Consider the following 20,687-nt stretch of genomic DNA (forward strand, 5'->3'; position numbering starts at 1 on the left):
TGCACCCTAAACAAATTAAAGATGAGAAATTGCACGCACATATGATGTTGAATTTGTACCCAGGGGGAGGGCTATGTCTTCTGCTGTCATCACAGAACACTACAGTGTACATGTGTCTAATCAAGGGATATTACCATTATCGTCATCAATCACATTATTGTACATGTAGCTGATTGCATCAATAATCATTTGAATATTTCATATGCACATATTGTAGCTAGAACCTAGCCTTTGTCCCCCCTGTTTGGATCAAGCTACATTTCCTGATTCTCCCATTCATTTCACTATCACTCACTAAAATACCCGAGTCAGGAGGTTCATACAAAAAATCCGTACAATATCCATTTCCAAAAATATCTTTGTAGAACCACCATTTGTATTCATACCATTAATGAGTTTGTATGTTGCGTTGACTTGTTCATTTAAGAGTCTGGCTCTGAGGTTGACATCCGAGGCATTCCTTGCAACCAACTCAATCCCTCCTGTGTATCTATCAAGCTTGTGGTAGAAGAATAAAATAACATTCAAATCATTTCACAAATTACAAGTATGTTAAATCAAGTAATTGAATCAAGGTCAAACTGGAATGATGCAATGATAAAAAGCATTAAAACTAATGAATGCACATTCATATGTAAAAGCATTCAAGCATCCACAAGAAAGCACATAATTTGAAATTTGACTGATTTAAGGACCACTTTAAATCATTCCTGAGTTTGACGTTAGGATAAGATTATGAACAAACATATAATCCAGCTAAAAATGTTTATTTACATGGGTTATTATGGAATTGATTACAATATTACATTAACAATGTTGTCTGTTCTATCTCATGTAATTAGCTTCACTGCATCATTTCTATATTTCCTATTGTTCAGGTGGTGTAGAGTATGAAGATTAACTTTAAAAGAAGATTGCAGAATTCATTGTAAAACACACTACCTGACTTTTTGGTGAAATACCAGTAGTAGTCAAAAGTAGTCACTTTTGCTCGGCTGATCTCAGAGAGGTAGACACCAAGAAACTGAATAAATTACTGGGCTTGAGAAAGACAACAAGGGCCCCGTTACACAAAGCATAGCAATCAATCATGGGGCTCATTACTGTGATTGATTGCATTGATTACTGTGTATGATCAATCTTAACGAACCAGCTCCATAATACAATACTCCACATTCAGACTTACTTTTCGCCTCAGCCTTCTTGTTTGAGCACTAAGATCATTGGTACCATTTGGGAGTGAAGCAATCAATTCATTGGCAGCGACCACAGCTCGATTATATGAGTCCACCTGATCCTGTAAGAAGCAATGAAATACTTCACTTGAAATGGTTTACATGTTGACTCAGGCATTTATCATCCCCAAAGTATCAATCGGCAACAGGATTCAATCAATATTGTTTGTGTATATCAAAGATATTTGATAAATATACATGATGTAATATACATGTATATGTCAAAGTTTCTGAATTAAATGATATGGTGCTACAAACATATAGATTAAAGCTTACATGGTCATAAATGGCAGATACTGTTATAAGTAAAATCATAACAATAATGATAATAATAACAATAATCATAATTATAATAATAATAATAATGGTAATGATAAGAATAATTATAATAATGACATCATTGTATTATTATCAATACCACCTGAATGAACCTGCCAATTTTAAAATAATTAACTTCGTCATCAGCGTAATCTTCATCACAGTCATCACAGCCAACAAACCTCCCATCTTGTCATTTGTTTCACTGCGACATTACCACTATCATTGCAATAGAGGATACCATCACCATCATACCAAAACATCACCAACATGAAAATCAATATAAACTAAAATCAACTATACTCTAACCATAATCATCATTGCACGGTGGACATTACCACGAACACTTTACAATTCCACTATCACCATTATCCCCAATGACTACCACCACCACCATCATCTCCACCATCACCAATATTCTCATTGGTACCACACTTACCTGGAGTTGGTTTCTCTCATCTGTAAGTCGCATGAGGATTGGCCATGGAGGAGGGATAAATCTTGAGGTGTTGAGACCATCCACATCATCTCTCATTTCATCCAAGGCATCCAGTAGAGGTCCGGTACAACCATCGTCACAAGCTACATATAGGCAACAATTTACCAATATCAAAGGAAGAAAGAAAAATTAATTAACATTTCTTGATAGCAAGTAATATTTTCTTTTTCTTCAGATTTTTTTTAAACAATTCCAGAATATCAAAAACCTGTTAGGTTTTGTTTCTCATTCATTGGTGTAAATGGAACCTGGTTTTAATGTCTAAAATTTGTTCATTAGTTGATAATACTGAGCTCACTTGAAAATTATGATTGGCATTTCTGTGATATGTAAATCAACATTCTTCTTCCAGTATGAATATATCATATCAGTATCTGACTCACAGTCATTCTTGAATTAGCATTATCAGGACTGTAATTAAATTCAAAAGAAATAACTTTAATGTGTTTAGGAGTCGAACCAAGAGTAAACTTTTATCAACAAGGACAATACAAAGTCATATTACATGTCTTTGAGTAATCTTTAATTTACAAGACATCATGCATTTTGCACCTAATTTAAAAGATATGAAAATTCACGAATTCAGATATTTTTGCAATCAAATGTTTTCTTACAAGTACATCCATCTCCTGTAATCACATGCCTCGGGCTGCACTCATCACAGCTACGTCCTGTCACCCCCGGAATGCAATGGCACTGTCCAGTGGTGCTATTACACGCTGTAGAGTTTGAGCCATATTCATTGCAGCCACAGGGGAGGCAGCTTCCTCCTGGGACAAAAGGGTTGCCATAATAACCAAGAGCACATCTATCATGGAAAAAATAAATACAAATTAAAAATGTTGTTACAATGTTTTTGTACAAATTAAAAAATTGAGATGACAAGTTTTGATTGGCACCTATATTCTTTCTTTAATATAGAGCACAGTTAAAAACCAAACAAAAACAATAATTTCAAACTTCAAAGCAAATAATATAAGAGATATATTTTCCAACTTGATTATAAAAAGGTGGTACAACTAGCCTGCATTTTGCATGCCTTTCTTTTTTTTTCTTAGACCATATGACACAGTTTTACAGTTTTCCAAATGATTGAGATACAAACATATTTATAATTGCATCTCTCACTAAAAATTTTTAATGGTAAAAACGTGCCATTGACAAAAAATGGAGTACTAAACATTGTTTAGTTTCAGCAAATTTTAATTTGAAACAATTTTCTTCTGTTTTAGGCACATATCAAAAAGGAGGAGGGTAACAGTTGCATGCATCATTCAATGTTTTTTTTCTCCCCTTTCTACAAAGTATTGATATATAATCACCTTTCACAGTATCTACCACTGTAACCGCGAGGGCATGCTGTACAGATATAACCGCCATCAGATGCAGACTCACACAAGGGGCTGAAACTAAAATTGAGATCAAAAGGATGAATGAATGTTTATCATGATTGTTCAATGGCCAAAACTATAGCAATGCCTATGGGTTAGTGTCATGGGTTCATGCATAACCATATCTGATTGAAACAGAAATTATGGCTACATTAAACAGTTGGTTCTGAATGAAAAGAAGTCACTTATAGGTACCGTTTCACAAAGACTTGTTAAAATAATAAACTCACAGATTCTGTAACAAGTTTACTATTAGCCAATCAGATTAGAGGATTTTTAATAGATTTAAACTCCTATTGCAAATTCTTTATCATAACAAGTTTTATGAAACAGGCTCCAGGTTTGACTGTCAATTTGCTGGTGTCATGAAGAGGAAAACACAGCAGGACTCTTTGGAAGCAGCTAAAAGCTTTAATAAAGGGAAATAGATGGTAGATACCAGGAGACTGTGTGAATGGGCATTGATCAGAGGAGCTTCTTCAAATTTCTAACAATGCAAGACAATTGCATACAGAGCAAAAGATTCATACAAAATACTTGAGAGGGAATTTCCATACCTTATTCTTTTTATCTTAATATTTGTCCTAACATTTTCAATGCAAATCTAAAACATGAATAGCATTTTATAAACATTCTATGAATTATCAATTAAGAAAAATGAAAATATATATGAATGAGAGTTTATGGATTAGATTTTGAAAGCCAAGTGAGTGAGTTTTTCGCAGGTTTCTTACCTCTAGCTGTTAGAGAATATTGATTATACATGTATCTTACTTGTTAGATAATATATTAAGAGGGCATCCACACAGCTGACAATCATTGCTCTTTCCTCTGGTAGCATCGCCATAGAAACCAGGTGCACAAAGATGACATCTTGACCCGGTTGTATTGTGTTGGCAATCCTGTCAAATTTAGCATTAACAAATCATCATACTAGCATTAATGTGAAGTGAAATGCTATGTAAATACGACCAAGACAATTATTTACCAGTGTCAATATTACACGTACCACTTACATACAAATAAATGTCCTTGTGATCTTTTATGGCAACCAAACTGCGTACCATTCATAGATTGATTTATCCTCCTCTCTTCAGTAATTCTGTAAATTAATCAAAATTTTCTACCTTCAACTCCACTTTTTGTTAAACATTACTTCAAGTCATGAACTATTAAATATAGCATGGGGGCCGTTTCATAAAGCTGTTCTGAATTCAAGAGCGACTTTAAGAACGACCGGTGTTCCTGTCTTATGGGCTAAACCATTGCCAGTTCATTAAATTAAATTAAATTACAAACAGCTTTATGAAACACCCACCAGGATAACTATAAGCATCACAGCTTCTTATAAGAAACACAAAGTGGAGACAAATCGCTTTAGGAATGAACTGCATTTATAATAAGTTTGATAAAATGCCATCTTGTTGGCTTATAATATAACACAACAGCAAACTCGATTGGGTTGATTAGAGTGTGAACTGTAAAAACATATAAAACATCTAAACTCTGGTCTCATTTGGGGGTTTGCCTTAAATAAACTATTGTAGAATTTTCATTAAAAATATTCTTTTCCCGCAAGAAAAATATAATTTTTGCACTATACTTACCTTGCACTTGCCATTGCCATCATTGCAGACATCAGAATGTTTATGACAGGTGCACAGTTCACATCTACCTAGGTATGGACCTTCTTGTACCCTCACATAGCCTGGCATACACTCCTAGATGCAGGTAAAAAAAAAGGAAAAAAATTATAATAATAATATGCAACATTTAATAAAGTGCATAATACAACATTTCTAAGTGCAGTATACTATTACGCGATTTTAAGCATGTGTACTCCGATCAAGTGCTTGAGCATTCAAGGAATTCTTTCCTACTAGGTATCCATTTACTACACCTGGGTGGAGAGTGGCAAATGTACATTAATATCCCGCCAAATGGACACGGGCAATTAATTCACCATGTGGAATGCATATTTTATGACATAATGTGATTTTTTTCTGAAACTCTTGAATATTATAATGAAAAATATATTGTGTAAATAACTGGATGATAAAAATGATTGATAAACTCTGCATAATGAACTTGAATACAGTAAATTATAAAGTGTGATGCTTGATATCATTACGTTAGAATTTCCACAGACTGGAATTGCCTGCATCCATCATCTTCTTGGTAAGTTGATCATGAATATTTTGTGCAAATCTGAATTGCAATATGTAAAAATAAATGAAGTAATATGTAGTCCCCTGAATCATTGAGGCCAATTTGGGAGATCATTCTGCACATTGGGTTTTAAATTAACTTGCACAAAATCAGAAGATGTAGGGACTGTAAGGGTTCTCACCTCACAAGATGTGCCCCGATATCCTTTAGGGCATTTACATTGCTCTATCCCTAGTACAGAAAGGCTAGTTGTATCATTGCCTCTGGGTCCTCCTACTTCCATGTAGACACTGGAAATCCTGTACAGAATGAAAAAAGAAAGAAACAAGATACATTTCTGAAGGTGACGAAAAAATTCTAGCTCATGACAACATTATTGCCCCGTACCTGATAAGTCTCGCAAGCATTATGTGAAAACCAAGACAGTAGTTTACTCTACACATGACTTTGCTTGATTTATGGCCATAATGTGTCAATACCATGGCAACATTTTCTGACACTTGTTAAATAATGTTTTGTGCATCTCTGCTCCAAGACCAAAGTATGCGTCAAGTCTCATGAGCTTATGGTCAAAACTGAGAAAGCATTTTTAATCACAAGTTGAACTGCTTGCCACATGCTTATTCTTCAAAAATGTGATGTTTACTCACTCAACAATTGCTCCTCCATTAATTTCTATGAAGTTAGGGGTATCGTGTAAGCATTAGTATCGGGCCTTGTCAGCTTTTGTGGTTCAGGATTAGGATTAAGGTTTATGTACGGTTTGCCTTAATGTGTGGACTTTCAGAAGAAGCGATTGTTGCAAGAGTTAATGTCAAAGAACTGATTCTCATAAACCCCCATTTATTTGAGACAGGCGTCATATATCATTGTAGTCCCCTGTAATAAGGCAATGGAAATCTGATAATTCAAAAGTTAATGGGTACAACTAACCTAGATGAGAGTGTTTGGTAGGTCTGAGAAGCAGGAAGAAGAATAGATTTAAGATCCTGAAGAACCATCATGAATTCTTCCCTGGTAGGAGCAATGCCGGTACCTTGGTGGAGAAAATTGTGCTGGGGAAAAGAAACAAAAACGATACTTAGCCACAAATTTAAAAAAAATAAACATATATACCAATCTAAAACTCTCATCCATTAATCAATAAAAATGGGGAGAATATACAGTATAAACAGATTCATCCCCTTTGATAAAGATGTTCTAATGGCATTTTTAAAGATCTTTTCAAGAATGCTCCTTGAGAGACATAGTTTATAAAACCCGTTGAAATTAAGCAACACAAATCTGTGAACTAAAAATATCCATTTCTAAATTAAGATAACATCTATTTCAAGTTTCAAGTCATCAACCACATAATCAATCAAATACTTCTCTTAAAAAAAGGGGCAAAGGAAAAATCACAAATAAATACCATCCTAAATGCTTGTTAAAGATTCTAAAATCACAAAAGAAAAAAGAAGTATCTTGATTCCTTACCTCATAGAGCTCAAGTTTTGGTCTAGATTTTCCGTTGAGATTTGAGACAGGAATGACAAGAGAGTGGGTGTCTCCTACAAGCATGATATGAGGTAGATAAGGTCTAGCTTCAGACCACCCATCGGTGCTCTTTGGTTCCATGTAGTCTATCTTGTATTTGATCATTCCTCCATAGGCAGTGACCTAAAAGGGGGAATGGGAACAAGTCATATCAATCAACATTTATTTCACTAAGCATTTTATCTCTTGTCCCGACCCTCACACCACTCTTTCCCCCATCTTGAGCATCCTCCTCTTTCAGACCAACCTTACCCTTTCTTTACCATATCATTCCAAATAATCATTGGTCTTCATTTTCATTTCATGCCACTCACTTCAAAAGTGACATCAGCATAAGTGGTTGAATACTTTGTGTGATCAAACGTACTGAAATTACATGTAAGTTACCATATAGTTTTCAATGAAGCCCCAATGTAGGTAAATAATGAGAACTAGCTGAAACTCTTAACACACACGTAGACAAAAAACCTTCTTTTCCACTTGCCACTTCCTAAGTACTCATTTTTTTACAATAATTTACATACAACCATTTGGTGGTCATTGGCAAGAATCTGCCCCAATACCTTTTTTGTGATTAATACCACAACTTTATAATCAACCAAATCTCACCTTGTTGCCAAGAAACACTCGGGGGAGGTTCCAGTACACATCTCTGGTCCCGAGAGCCATGCGTGCAGCAGTGACGTTAACACCCCCACCAGCTGAGTAGTGAGTAACACCGGTCTGTGTTGTACGCAATCTGTTAGCATCACTCACAAACAGCTGACTAGCATCTTCTTCTATCATATCAATCTGGTGAGAAAAGCATCATTTGTAGACATTTTTTACTAAGAAATGAGTTATTGATAATCATATACTCCAAACATAATATTATATTCTGGAATCACTTCAAAGTGGGAAAGAAACCGCTGGATTTCAATGCTTGATGATGCCATCAGAAAAGCAGCACCTATAGTATAACTCTGCTATGCAAGCAAAATAAAAAACAAATTCAGTAATTCCATTATTATTACCAATATCATCATAATGATCATCATCAATATCATAATCATAATGATCATCATCAATATCATAATCATCATCACCATCATCATGATCCCCACTATGACATCACCAACATCATCATCATCAAGAATCATCATCACAACCACCAACACCATCATCATCATCACTATCACCACCCCCCATCATCATCCTTATCATCATCTATATCTTCCTCCTCTAAGCTATACTCACCCTCCTTGATATATAGTCAGCCTGAGAGCATTTATCTGTGATCCCGAAGCAGAAGCAGCTGGTACATCCTGTAGGTAGCTTGGGCTGAAGACTGAAGCTACCCTTCAAACACTTGCTGCATTTCTTTCCTTGGATGTTAGCCTGGTGGATACCATAAAAACGATAACAATGCAATCTGAGATATCAAATGATAATTCTAACTTATTTAGTGCTCATACTTGTGTCCAAGATCTTTTGATTCTATCATTGTCTACTTTGTTGTTTTCATTTGTTTGTAAAAAAAAAGGTATTTTTGATCACCCACTTTTTCTCCCTTGTTTTCTGTTGCTCTTACATGTACCATCTCCTCTACATATTTTCCTCCCGTTTCACAATTAATTTCAATTCGGAATTGTTTTTTATGTTTCTCTCATTCCTTGTTCTCTTTTGTCTTCATCTTGCTGCTTTCATTCCCTCCTCTTGTCTACCTCGATCATTCTCCTTACCCTTCTCCTATTTTCTTATTCATCCCCACTTATTCTCTTCCTCTCTCTCATTCTACTAAACATCTTTCTCTTCCTCTTCATTCCATCTTCTTATCCTCCTTTTCATTCACTCTTCTCCCTCTTCTACCCCCCCCCCCCCCCTCTCCTCTCTTCCTCCTCCTCTCTTCCTCCTCTTCCCCTTCCTTCTTCTCTCCCTCCCCCTCTTCTCTCTCTCTCCTGCTCCCTCATCTTTTCCTCCTTTTTCATCCTTCTCCCTCTCCTCCTCCCCTTCTTCTCCTCTTCCTTCTTCTCCTCCTCCTTCTCATTTCCTCTTTGTATCCTCCATCTCTTCTCCTCCTCCCTCTCCTCTTCCTGCTCCCCATCCTCTTCGCCCTCACCCACCTCTTCCTCCTCCCAACCTCATCCCATCTCTCCGTCTACTCACCTTACAGACACAGCTACCATCCTCGTTACAATCACAGAGGTCACCCCTACACGTAGATGGATCCCGTCCTCTCCTACTGCACCGACACTTACGGCACTTAGGGTAGCCATAGTAACCGAATCCACAGGACTGGCACTGTCTCCCCTCATAGCTTTTATAGCACCTGTAGATTCCAATCAACAAAAGGGGTGCAGTTAAAGTGTCAGCCTAACCAAAATTATTTTCATTTGTTAATACAACACTACTTGAAGTACTAATACATATGGTAAAGCTATGGTACATGTACATCTCATATACATGTATGTATGTATTAACTGCCCCAGTCCCTCTTTCTCTATCTCCTTTAAAATCTATTTTCATGATTTTGTTTCCCCTTCTCCCTCTCTCCTCCCCACCCTTTCCCCTCCTTCCCTTCCTCTCCCCCTCTCTGTCCACTGTAATATATCCCATTCGACAACTGAATTACCTAAAAAGTCCCTAAAAAAAATTTTGTTCTATGCAACTGCCTTCATTTTATATGTTTATCATTCTACATTTGTTTTTGTATTAAGTTGGTAAACTGAAATTGTAAGCGCTTTGGGCCATTTGGAAAAAGCACATTTTAAATATTTGGTATTATCATTATTAATTAACCTGCATTCTCCTGTTGTCAGATCACATTGCTGACTTGATGATCCAATATCACTGCAGTTGCATGGCTGATAAAAAGAAAGAACAAAAAATAAAAGAATTCAAAATCATAACAAATCCTGGAATAAATATACACTAAAAAGACATAAATAATCTAAATTACGATTAACATCATGAGTCAATGTGCATTTATCAATTTCAATTTTAAATATGGAAGTTATCTTTACATGAACAGATCCTACTAACCTTACAACCAAACATGGAGTTGTATCCCCATGTCCCAGGGGCACAGGAGTCGCACCGCTGACCAATGACGTTGGCTGGACAACCACACTGACCTGTCAGAGGATCACAAAGACCACCGGACTGTTCACACTCACAGGCTGTATGACAGTAGAGAAAAGGAATGGAATATAAAAATAATAATAGGCATTTATATAGCGCCATCTATCTAGAATTATTCTATTCTATTTCTATAACTATTATTACCCCGGCTTTAGCTCGAGCTGCCTTTCAGCGCTCATACATTCAAGGAATTGATCCTGTCGGGTACCCATTCACCTCACCTGGGTCGATTGCAACACAATGTCGATAAATTTCTTGCTGAAGGAAATTACGCCATGGCTGGGTTTCGAACCCACGACCCTCTGTTTCAAAGTCAGAAGACTGATCCATTGGGCCACAACGCTCCACGTTGGCATCATTGCATTATTGCCATAATGATTGCATCATTGCAATTAATCACGGCATCGTTACACAAAACTATACCTGTACATTATGAAGGTCGAGTTAAAATTCCATTGGAATGTTCATTTATGGTATACTGCTTGTTACACACATTTGGTCAGTTCCATAGCACTGTCCTGATGATAATTTTCTGAAAATTTACATTATACATGCATACTCATAATGAATGCTAGTAAATAATATAACATTTCCTATTATGTATTGGTAATTATTCTCATGTAGTTTTCTATTTCATTGTGCAAATGTGTAAATGATGCTTTGAAACTTAAGTCAAAAGCATTATACTAATATGATCATTACCATTTACAGTTTAAAGGAATATGGATACTTACACTGGCAACCATTTTCACCAAAATTCCAGAAACCAGCCATACACTGGTCACAACGTCGACCAGATACCCCAAGCTTGCATCGGCATTGTCCTGTCATGACATCACAGATATCGTCCAATGAACCAGTAGGATGGCAGTCACATGATTGACAACCCTCACTGCTGAGGTTGAAATATCCAGGCTATGCATGTACATTTAAAAAAAATGCAATTCAATATTAAAAGAAATCAATGAAACTAAGCATTTTATTGTATCAGAGACTCATTTCATAAAGAACTTCAGTAATGACATATTTGCCATTATCTGTAACTGAATAGGTAACAGGGTTCACCAACTAACCAAATCAAGTTTTGAAGTTGCTATAATGGCAATTATAATTATTGCAATTTTTCCATGGAATGAGACACAAGGAACATATGTTGTTACAACACAGCATCATTCCATTTATAATCTTCAGTCATGAGGCTCAGTTTCAAGGCCTACATGTACATGAATGATTCAAAAGAATATATGCTTGAATAGAATTGTTGTATCCTTTTATAGTGACTATCAATTCATAATGAATATTTCTGATAAATTTCCAATCAATGTTGAAAAGAAAAAATATGAAAGCAACTTCAAAATGTTAATATATCTCTCTTAAAAACTACATATGTCACGTCTTATTTCATTAAAAGAAAAAAAAATTTATATATAGCACACATATTTTTTAAACACCATGTTTTCAAAAAGCAAAAAATTCTATGAAAAGCAAACTTGTTGACAAGGGGATCACATTCCACTGATAACATATCACCCAAATCCCTGGCCTAAATATTGAAATTCCATCTGACACCCAAAGACGATATAGAATCTGACAAAAATACCAGAAAATATTTCTCAAATCTATTGCTACCAGAGTCTTCAGTGTACCCCACCAGGGGTGTCCCATTCAGGGTAACATGGATTAAATCAAGGGGGTCTGTAAACTTACCGAACAGGTGTCACATTGCCGACCTGTGACATTTGACCTGCACTGACATGACCCGCTGACCTCGTCACACTGTGGGTTGATGGAACCTGCCTCGTGACATTGGCAAGCTGCAGGAAAGGGGGGGGGGGCATAAGAATAGGGAAACATTTTTTTAATGTATAGTGTGGGGTGAGGGAAGGGGGGCTCCTTTGCAGGTACATGCTTTCATTGGTGGAAATTATGATTCATTGCAGTCTTAAAAATTCAATTATCTACGATGGCTTCATTCATGAGCTGGTAGAAACAAAGGAGAGAAGGAGGGTTTGGTTTAGAATTAAGAATGCTCTGAATCAGGAAAAATAGGGGGAGGATAAATGCAATTGCTGTAAAGGTGAGGTAAATCCGGTTACATCTGTTCACAAGAACAAACCAGACTTGAATTAATTTGCACTACAGCCACTGTAACATTCATTGTATAATTAGTTAATCCAATCATTTTTTCACACAACGATTCATTTACATTCATTCATAATCTCATATTTTGAAATTAGAAGTTTTCTATTAAACACAAAGTTGATATCATAATTTCCTTTGATAAGATATTAATACTTGTAAAATCCCTCTGAGAGGATATAAAGTAATCAGTCCATATCAATTTTGATACTTCAACCAAGCACATTAATTCTTAGAAACCATTCCTGAGGTAAATGCCACTCAAATACAGTTGTCATCTTCAAGTTAAGAAAAATAAAATATCTGGTCTTGATCAAATTTTGGAAACAAACCTTGGCACGTCCTTTGCAATGCGTCTCCATAATATCCGAGGGCGCACTTCTCGCAGTTATCTCCAGCAGTACCTTCCCTACATACGAGACATGCCCCGGTGATGGTATCACAGCTGCCTGGTGAAGATGTATTCAGATTACTGTTACAGTTCAGAGAGCAGGGCTTGCAAGCCATGCCCGTCATCATTGGATCACCATAGAAACCATCAACACATCTGATTTACAGCAAGATAAAATAGAAATCAAGAACATTTTCAGATGAAATGAATGCTGAATGTACTGATATACAGAGTCAGAATGACTCTGCTAGCTAGGCTTTTTTTTATTTTATCGTTAGCAAAATCATGAGCCGCTGATAAGATTTTTTTCTTTTTAATAAAACAAATGATGTTTTGTTCTGCAGGGAATAAGATCAAATTAAAGAACAAATTACACAACCAATAGAGAATCATGCACAGGTTACATTCATGAAACTGAATTAGAAATTTTGGGAAAGTTTCAGCATATGATTAAGTATTTGTGAATTCAACTTTCTAAAAATGTTTCAACAGATGACTATATAACCCAAAAAGAATTTTTATCATATGTAAGACTTCAAATAAAACAAATTCAGGCATTCTTACTTGTCACATCGTGGTCCTCCATGGCCTGTTACACACTGATCACACACAAACCCATATCGATCGTCAGCTACACAGGTGGCACTAAAGCTGTGGACAAGATCAAAATACACAAATTTAGATTATGCACATTACAAGGAGGAAAAAATTAAGTCCTAATTTTGATTGGATGGAAATGATACATGTTACAGGGAAAGGTCATTTTTAAATTGAAAATTTGTTGTACATGCTTTAAAGTTTTTAAAAGTGAATTGTCCTCTAATTTTGTCTGATGGAGAGCAGTAATAGACATTCTACTTTGATTGATGAACAGGCTTATTCCTACAACATTGTTGGAGTAAACTTAACTAAACTTTATACAGTGCATTTAGTGACTTGATGACATACTTTTTATCAAAAAATTGAAGAAACATTTGTAATTATTTTTGGAATGAAAGTTAAGAAAGCTAATTTTCCTCTAAGGACCTCATTTGTACATTGTTATTACTGACATTCTTGATACATATAACTTCAAAAAAAAGAAGAAACATTAATATGAAATGAAACATAATGGCTAACAATTTCACCAATAAACTGGGAGCTTGATATCCATATGCATACCATTGTTTTGATGGGTTTTTTTATATCTATCTTTTTTAATCATATGACTCTGAGAGCAACCTCGATTGTTTTTTTTCTGTGTTGTGTTTTTTTTTGTACTTTGCTTTTTTTTCTGCTTTGTATTCTGATGTTATGTGATTTCCCTCTGTAATGGTGTCTTTGACATTTTTTCATTTACGAATGTGGAGATAATAATTTAGGCAGGCGAGACTGAAATATAGAAAACCGATCTCCATATCTAACCTTGATCCCTGTTCCATTAATGGACAGGCGCAGGGTTGGCAGGCATCAGCTTGACCGGATGTTGCATCTCCATAGAAACCATTTAAACAATATTCACAATGAGGTCCGTATGTGTTGTGATCACATTGCTGAAAAAAGGGAAATCAGTTGTGTTTGTACATCGTTTCTGTTGCTTAAAAAAAAACATTGTTTATTGCCTCTCACTTTCCTTTGCTGTCAAGACATAATTTCTAAATTATACATGGAATTAGTTGTTTATTCTTACTTGGCATAATCTCGTAAAAACACTAATAGTAGAAGGTGTTTATATACTACCATCTCGTCACAATCTATTCCAAGGTGTACAAATATATATCCTCCTGGCTTGGGTTCAAGGAAGCTGCCATTTTGAGAGCTCTTTGCATTCAAGATAGAAATCCTACATGTACCACTTGCCAATTCACATATAAACCTGGGTTGAGGGCAGCACAATTTTTTTAAAGTCACATTCAATATTACAGTTATTACTACATGAAATACCATTTTCAATTAACCATAAGTCATTTTTGTTTAATCCAACACAGATTAATACTTGTCAGTTAAGTTTATCAAGACATGTTTAGTGGAACAACTCAAAAACATTTTCGTCCATCAAGTTGTCAGATTTGACAACTCTCCTTGATTTAAATTGACTAAAAAAGACACATTACTATGGTAATGATTGAATAAAACAGACTTAGCAAAATAATAATATCTAACAAATCCTTTCATGAAATTCTCCCGAGGACAGCATGTAAGACTACTAAGTAACTTACTGAGCACTCTCCCGTGTAGGCATCACATTCTGGTGAGTGGTTGTTACAGTCACACCTTTCACATATCCCACCATAGAGGGCGTTGTTGACACGTCGGTAGCCATATTCACAAGACTGATGGACAAAACAGATAAATAATCCATGATTTGCTCTTTAACTACCCAAAAGTGAATGAAGAATTAACTGGTATAAAAGCAACACTGAAATGAAAGAGAGCAAATCTATATTTACGGATGGAAAGATTAATCTTAACATGTATAAAATTTTAAATTTCACCAAGTCAAAGAATGTCTAGCAATAAACAAAGCCTGGTGAAAGAAAGACCCACTCTAGTGCTCCATCCCTGATATAGTAAATACTTGAACGTTTCAGTCATGCATAAAGCCACACATAGATTTATGAACAACTTTACGAAACATCCACCTGGCCCTTTAAGGTTTTTACGACGGTTTTCACAATTTTAGAGATTAAAAATTTAAAAAGTGTAATAAATAAATTAACTTAAAACTATAAAAACCTATCGAAATTGTAAAAATTTTCATTTTTTATCAAATCTTCATCTGAATGATATAGAAGTATTATTCAATAAACAAGAACTGAACCTGAAAAAAGCAAACTTTCACAAATTCCTCAAATTAGATGTATAGATATACAGGGCAACAAATGTTAGGCTTTGAATTTATCCAAAACATCCAAGATGGGCCTGTTTCATCAAACTGAATTCATAACTTTCATGAAACATTAAATACTGACTGGCTGTTAATTACTAAAACCTTGGTACTTTGCATTGATAGCAATATTACCAGAAGAGTGCAAGAGGGTCAATAAGAGACATACCTCACATGATAGGCCCTCATATGTTGGTGGACATTCACACTGCTCTACACTGGCTAGGATTGCTGGTGATACTGCTGTCCTATCAACTTGCTCAAGAATAACATTCTTCAACCTGCAATAAAGATAAACATCCATCTCATACATCCATCTAAATTTGAGCATCATATGACCAGGATTTAAAAAAAAATCAATCAATCATTTATTAAAGGTCTGAGTTGGGGTAAAGTGAAAAAGTGACACAGATATTAAAGAGTTCTCGCAATTACAAATGGCGGCGGATTCTACAACATAGAAAATCCATGGAAAATGCCTGTCAAATCACAATGAACAGCCGAAAAGTCTTTGTCGGGAATTGATAAACCCGTAGGGCTGATCGTCGTAGACTTCCAAGCTGACAAAAAATGCAAAGATTTTGTTTGACCAGAGTCACGAACGAAACTGCTGTTTTTTATCCGCAAATTTTTGACAAATTCTGCTTCGTTATGAAGGGCATTTGACAATATATTTTCAATGTTGTAGAATCCGTCCCCATAGCAATTGCGAAAACTCCTCATTATTATAATGATCCTCATGATTAATATCAATACAGACAACAATAATATTAACATCATCAACACCACCGTCGTCATCCATCATCATCATCATCACCCATAATCATCATCATCATCCACATCATCACCACCATCATCATCCACATCATCACCACCATCATCATCATCATCCACATTATCACCACCATCATCATTACCATCACAAACATAATAATGATCATCATGATAACAACATCATCCTCATCATAATCATCACCATCATCACTATCATCATCATCATCATCATGATCGTGATCATCATCCTCTACATCCCCACCATCATCCCCTTCATCATCATCACTATCCCCTCACCATCATCGATCATCATCATCAATATCACCATCATCATAGTGACTATCACAATCATCATCATTATCCCCACCTCAAGGAACAGAAAATAACAATCTACCTTGATTCTCTTGGCCTTGTGTTATACGAGGCCCTTATCAGGAGCATCCTCACATCAGCCAGCACCCTCATGAACTCTTCCGAGGTCGCCCTTCGACCCATGACCCCGGTTGAGAGGTCAACGTCCGAGGTCATGACAAACCAGTTCCCCGCAGCCATCTGGATCCTCGCTGTCCGTTCTTCTTCCGGCTGAAGGTACAGGAAGCTCTGGTAGAGCAGGAGACGGTCACCCTAGAAACAGAGCACAACAAATGAAGTGATGAGAAAAGAATTATCAAATTCTAGTACCAAATCATGATGCTACTTACTTTACTATGTACTTCATTAGTTCATGAAACAATACACAGAGAGAAATATTTGTGTAAGCTAGAGGTTGAGGGGATCCACCTGTAAGACATCAAAATAACAATCACATTGCCTATAAAACACACTACTGGTTAGCATATTTATTTCATTTTGGGCGACTTATTTTTGGTGTTGAGGTGGCAGGACACACTTGGTATAGCGCCTGTACCTTTTGCTTACAAAGCACTTGAATCAACTAAATGTAATTTTTTTCTCTCTTTGCCTCTTCTTTGAGGATTTAAGTTTCAGAATAATTACAAATATACATTATTCACATAGGAATAACTTTTTTAAGAGTCAAATGATATAATACTTACAACAGGAATATATATACATGTACATGCACTGTTTACTGCACACATATATTTCTGCCACAGAACCAAATTAGTCTTAATGAATGAATTGATAAGAGTATTTCATTAAAGTGTGGTCTGAAATAACAATATATTGGGTGTTACCTCTATGACGACATCCGCATCCCTGGTTGGTTGTTGGTAGATATCTCCTCTCTGTATGCTATAACTCACTGTGAATGTTAGGTAGCCTCCATGGGATGAAAGCTGTGATACAGATAATAAATACAGGATGACTCATAAAAAATGTTTCAGGGTGAAGTCACACATGACTATACAAACAATGTCGTGGCCCAGAGGATTAGTCTCCAGACTTTGAAACAGAGGGTCGTGGGTTCAAATCCCAGCCATGGCATAATTTCCTTCATTAAGGAATTCATCCGTAGTGTGCTGCACTCGACCCAGGTGAGGTAAATGGGTATCGGCAGGAAGTAATTCCTCAAAAAGCTGTGTGCACCTGAATAGGTAGAATAGCTTAGCCAGGTAATAATAATAGCAGGGCCCGCTGGGAGAACAGATCTCGGAACTGAAGTGGCCACCCTGGGTAAATATACCGTTGCTATTATTACTATTATTATTATAACAGCTGGAATGTGAAGTGCCAAAATTTGAACGCTTATTCTTTTTCACTGAATTACAATGAATGATTAAATATAGTAATAGAAAGAAAATCATGTCTAAAACACAGCAAATAATATAATTTGGAGCAGCTGCCTAACAATAACAATAACAGAGCATATTCATATTGCACAGTTATTATAATCATATATTTTACTGCACACAACAAAATAAATGGTACATTTTAAAGAACATTTCTTTGAGGTCTTAAGATTAGTTTTAAACGTATTAACTGGGGGTGATTCCCTTATAGAGAGTGAGAGTGAATTCCTAAGTTTGGAAGCCCCATAGGCAACTGCTCTATCACCAAGGGTATGTTTTGATCTTCCAGAAGCATATTTCAACAGTGTGTTATCTTTTGAATTACTGCATCAGCATATACTAAGTTGACCAATATACAAAATAAGGATCAAACATATTTACCTTGTTGCCGAGATATTCCGTGGAAGCAAACCAATAGTAGCCAGTATTGCCCAGGTCTTCTAATGCCTTGTAATGGTTGATTGCTAGCATGTCAGTACCGGTGGTATCAGGGAATGCGTAGGCTGAACGTTCTAGGTTAGTCACAAACCAACCAGAGAGTGTGGTTACCTACATTGAGAAAACAAATAATGCTCATTTATCATTAATCACAAATGCTCATTTGTCTTGTACTTCTTAATATCTTTTTTATTTTATAAAATCATTCATAATTACTATGATCTTGATCAATCAAATATTAAATGTACAGTTGATCTACTTGTTTTCCACCTTCAGAGATTCTTTTTTCAGTTGCATGAAACTTATGCCACAAACAAGTACAAATTAGGAATAGACTTGGTAAGTGCATAAAATTCAGCACATAAGAAGGGGTTTTGCATCTGTAGAATACATTCCTAGGTTTCGGGTAGAAGAGTATCATTACTTATGGGTTTGATTTCGAGGTGTGACATTCGAACCATAGCCTTCAGTCCAACAAATCTATAGGATTTCCTCCCATAATACTGATACATGATGCTGTAATAACCAAATCAGTGTCCTGTCCCGTCACAGGCTTCTTTCAGGGGAGGGGTGCAATTGGGGGAATGAAAAACTTACCAACTCCAATAATAATAATATATGATAATAGCCAATTTTTATATAGCGCTTTTCCCAGAATGGCTCAAAGCACTTTACAGCATATTATTACCACAGTCATTGGATTCATTTCAATCCCGCACAAAAAGTGCATAATGTCCACTCCCTGGGGAGTATTCCTTGCATTCATCACAGCCTCATTATGCTGGCAAATTCAAACATACAATATCTTTCGCAGACAGCGTAGAGTTTGGAGGGTGCCCCCCTCCCCTTGCAACGTCTCTGGCTTCCAACACACATTCAAAGGGTATCCTATCTTAAAAAGAAGCAAAACATGGAAATACAATATTGTTATAATTGTACAACCAACCTGTTCAATTCCCCATGGAACACTAGTACACTCAGTGGTGATACCAAAACAGTAGCACTGTCCACAGCCATCAGGGTTATCACCAACAAGGTTGAAGAATCCTCTCTTACAAGTATCACAATTAGATCCTTCTACATTGGGCTAGGGCAAACAGACAGACAAGAAAAATACAAGAATATCAATCTTCACATTTCAAGATGGATCAAGATATAACTGTTAGACTGTAACCAAACAGAAAATCAAATATGAATGAAGGCAAAATATTAAGCATAAGAAATATACATATCATATTCGTGGTAATATTTTGGTTGATCAATCTAAACAACAACAATGATAAAATTCAACGAAAGCAGGTATTTAGGAAGCAGGGTATAACTATACCATTTAAAATAATCTCATATAACTATTCAGAGCACAAGTTTCTTGGGGAAAACAGAAAAGCATCCTAACATTGAAGACATTATGAGATAATTCACATTTGCAGGTCCTATTCAAACAAATATTGATATTTTTTCTTCGTTTGATTTTGACCCCTTGGGGACATTGGGACCATGGTGACTATAAACTATATTTGTTCAGGACAAGCAGACAGACAGATTTACAACCAAATGGATATAATCCTCACCTTGCATTCGCATGGCCCTTCACAAGGATCCACGTTAGAGCTACCAGCATCACTGCACTCGCACTTCTCACAGTCCGGGTACCCACGGTATCCACGGGCGCACCTGTCACAGCTCGGGCCAGCGTAACCCTCCGTACAGAAGCAGTCTCCTGGATTCTACCATATAGAGGGAAAGAAACAGATAAATTACTAGAAGGTACATATTTGAAGCCATTCAAGTGTCACTGACGTCAACATGAACTTGAATGGAAATAGACAAGTCTTCAAGGGCAATAGGTAAACTAAGGGCCCTCATGGACAGCAGACTGTATAACTGATGAGGCTACAATGATAAAGTAAAACTTAGATTTACATTGAATAAATAATTAAATAAATCAATCAATCAATGAATAAATAAATTATTAAATAAATAAATAAATAAGTAAATAAACAAATAAATAAGTAAATAAACAAATAAACAAACGAACAAAGAAATAAGTAAATGAATAA

At 36.0% G+C, this 20,687-nt stretch overlaps 1 protein-coding gene across 1 annotated transcript in view; it reads right to left on the bottom strand.

Moving 5' to 3' along the window:
• Nucleotides 1-20,687, bottom strand: part of LOC121431303 (laminin subunit alpha-2-like) — an 84,420-nt gene that overhangs the window by 31,529 nt on the left and 32,204 nt on the right. The window contains exons 8-34 of the mRNA XM_041628813.1: nt 20,199-20,354; nt 19,574-19,714; nt 18,571-18,738; nt 17,635-17,736; nt 16,833-17,062; nt 15,834-15,945; nt 14,997-15,110; nt 14,203-14,330; nt 13,363-13,449; nt 12,740-12,954; nt 11,976-12,082; nt 11,003-11,183; nt 10,170-10,306; nt 9,927-9,991; nt 9,294-9,456; nt 8,385-8,525; nt 7,758-7,940; nt 7,089-7,271; nt 6,546-6,667; nt 5,794-5,911; nt 5,051-5,164; nt 4,218-4,345; nt 3,375-3,461; nt 2,667-2,860; nt 1,993-2,135; nt 1,187-1,297; nt 387-498 (exon numbers count right to left, since the gene is read on the bottom strand). Coding sequence (XP_041484747.1) covers nt 387-498; nt 1,187-1,297; nt 1,993-2,135; nt 2,667-2,860; nt 3,375-3,461; nt 4,218-4,345; nt 5,051-5,164; nt 5,794-5,911; nt 6,546-6,667; nt 7,089-7,271; nt 7,758-7,940; nt 8,385-8,525; nt 9,294-9,456; nt 9,927-9,991; nt 10,170-10,306; nt 11,003-11,183; nt 11,976-12,082; nt 12,740-12,954; nt 13,363-13,449; nt 14,203-14,330; nt 14,997-15,110; nt 15,834-15,945; nt 16,833-17,062; nt 17,635-17,736; nt 18,571-18,738; nt 19,574-19,714; nt 20,199-20,354 — 3,742 coding nt within the window. The remainder of the gene's footprint in view (nt 1-386; nt 499-1,186; nt 1,298-1,992; nt 2,136-2,666; nt 2,861-3,374; nt 3,462-4,217; nt 4,346-5,050; nt 5,165-5,793; nt 5,912-6,545; nt 6,668-7,088; nt 7,272-7,757; nt 7,941-8,384; nt 8,526-9,293; nt 9,457-9,926; nt 9,992-10,169; nt 10,307-11,002; nt 11,184-11,975; nt 12,083-12,739; nt 12,955-13,362; nt 13,450-14,202; nt 14,331-14,996; nt 15,111-15,833; nt 15,946-16,832; nt 17,063-17,634; nt 17,737-18,570; nt 18,739-19,573; nt 19,715-20,198; nt 20,355-20,687) is intronic.

Source organism: Lytechinus variegatus, chromosome 17, assembly GCF_018143015.1.
Source record: "Lytechinus variegatus isolate NC3 chromosome 17, Lvar_3.0, whole genome shotgun sequence".
Taxonomy (NCBI): Eukaryota; Metazoa; Echinodermata; class Echinoidea; order Temnopleuroida; family Toxopneustidae; genus Lytechinus; species Lytechinus variegatus.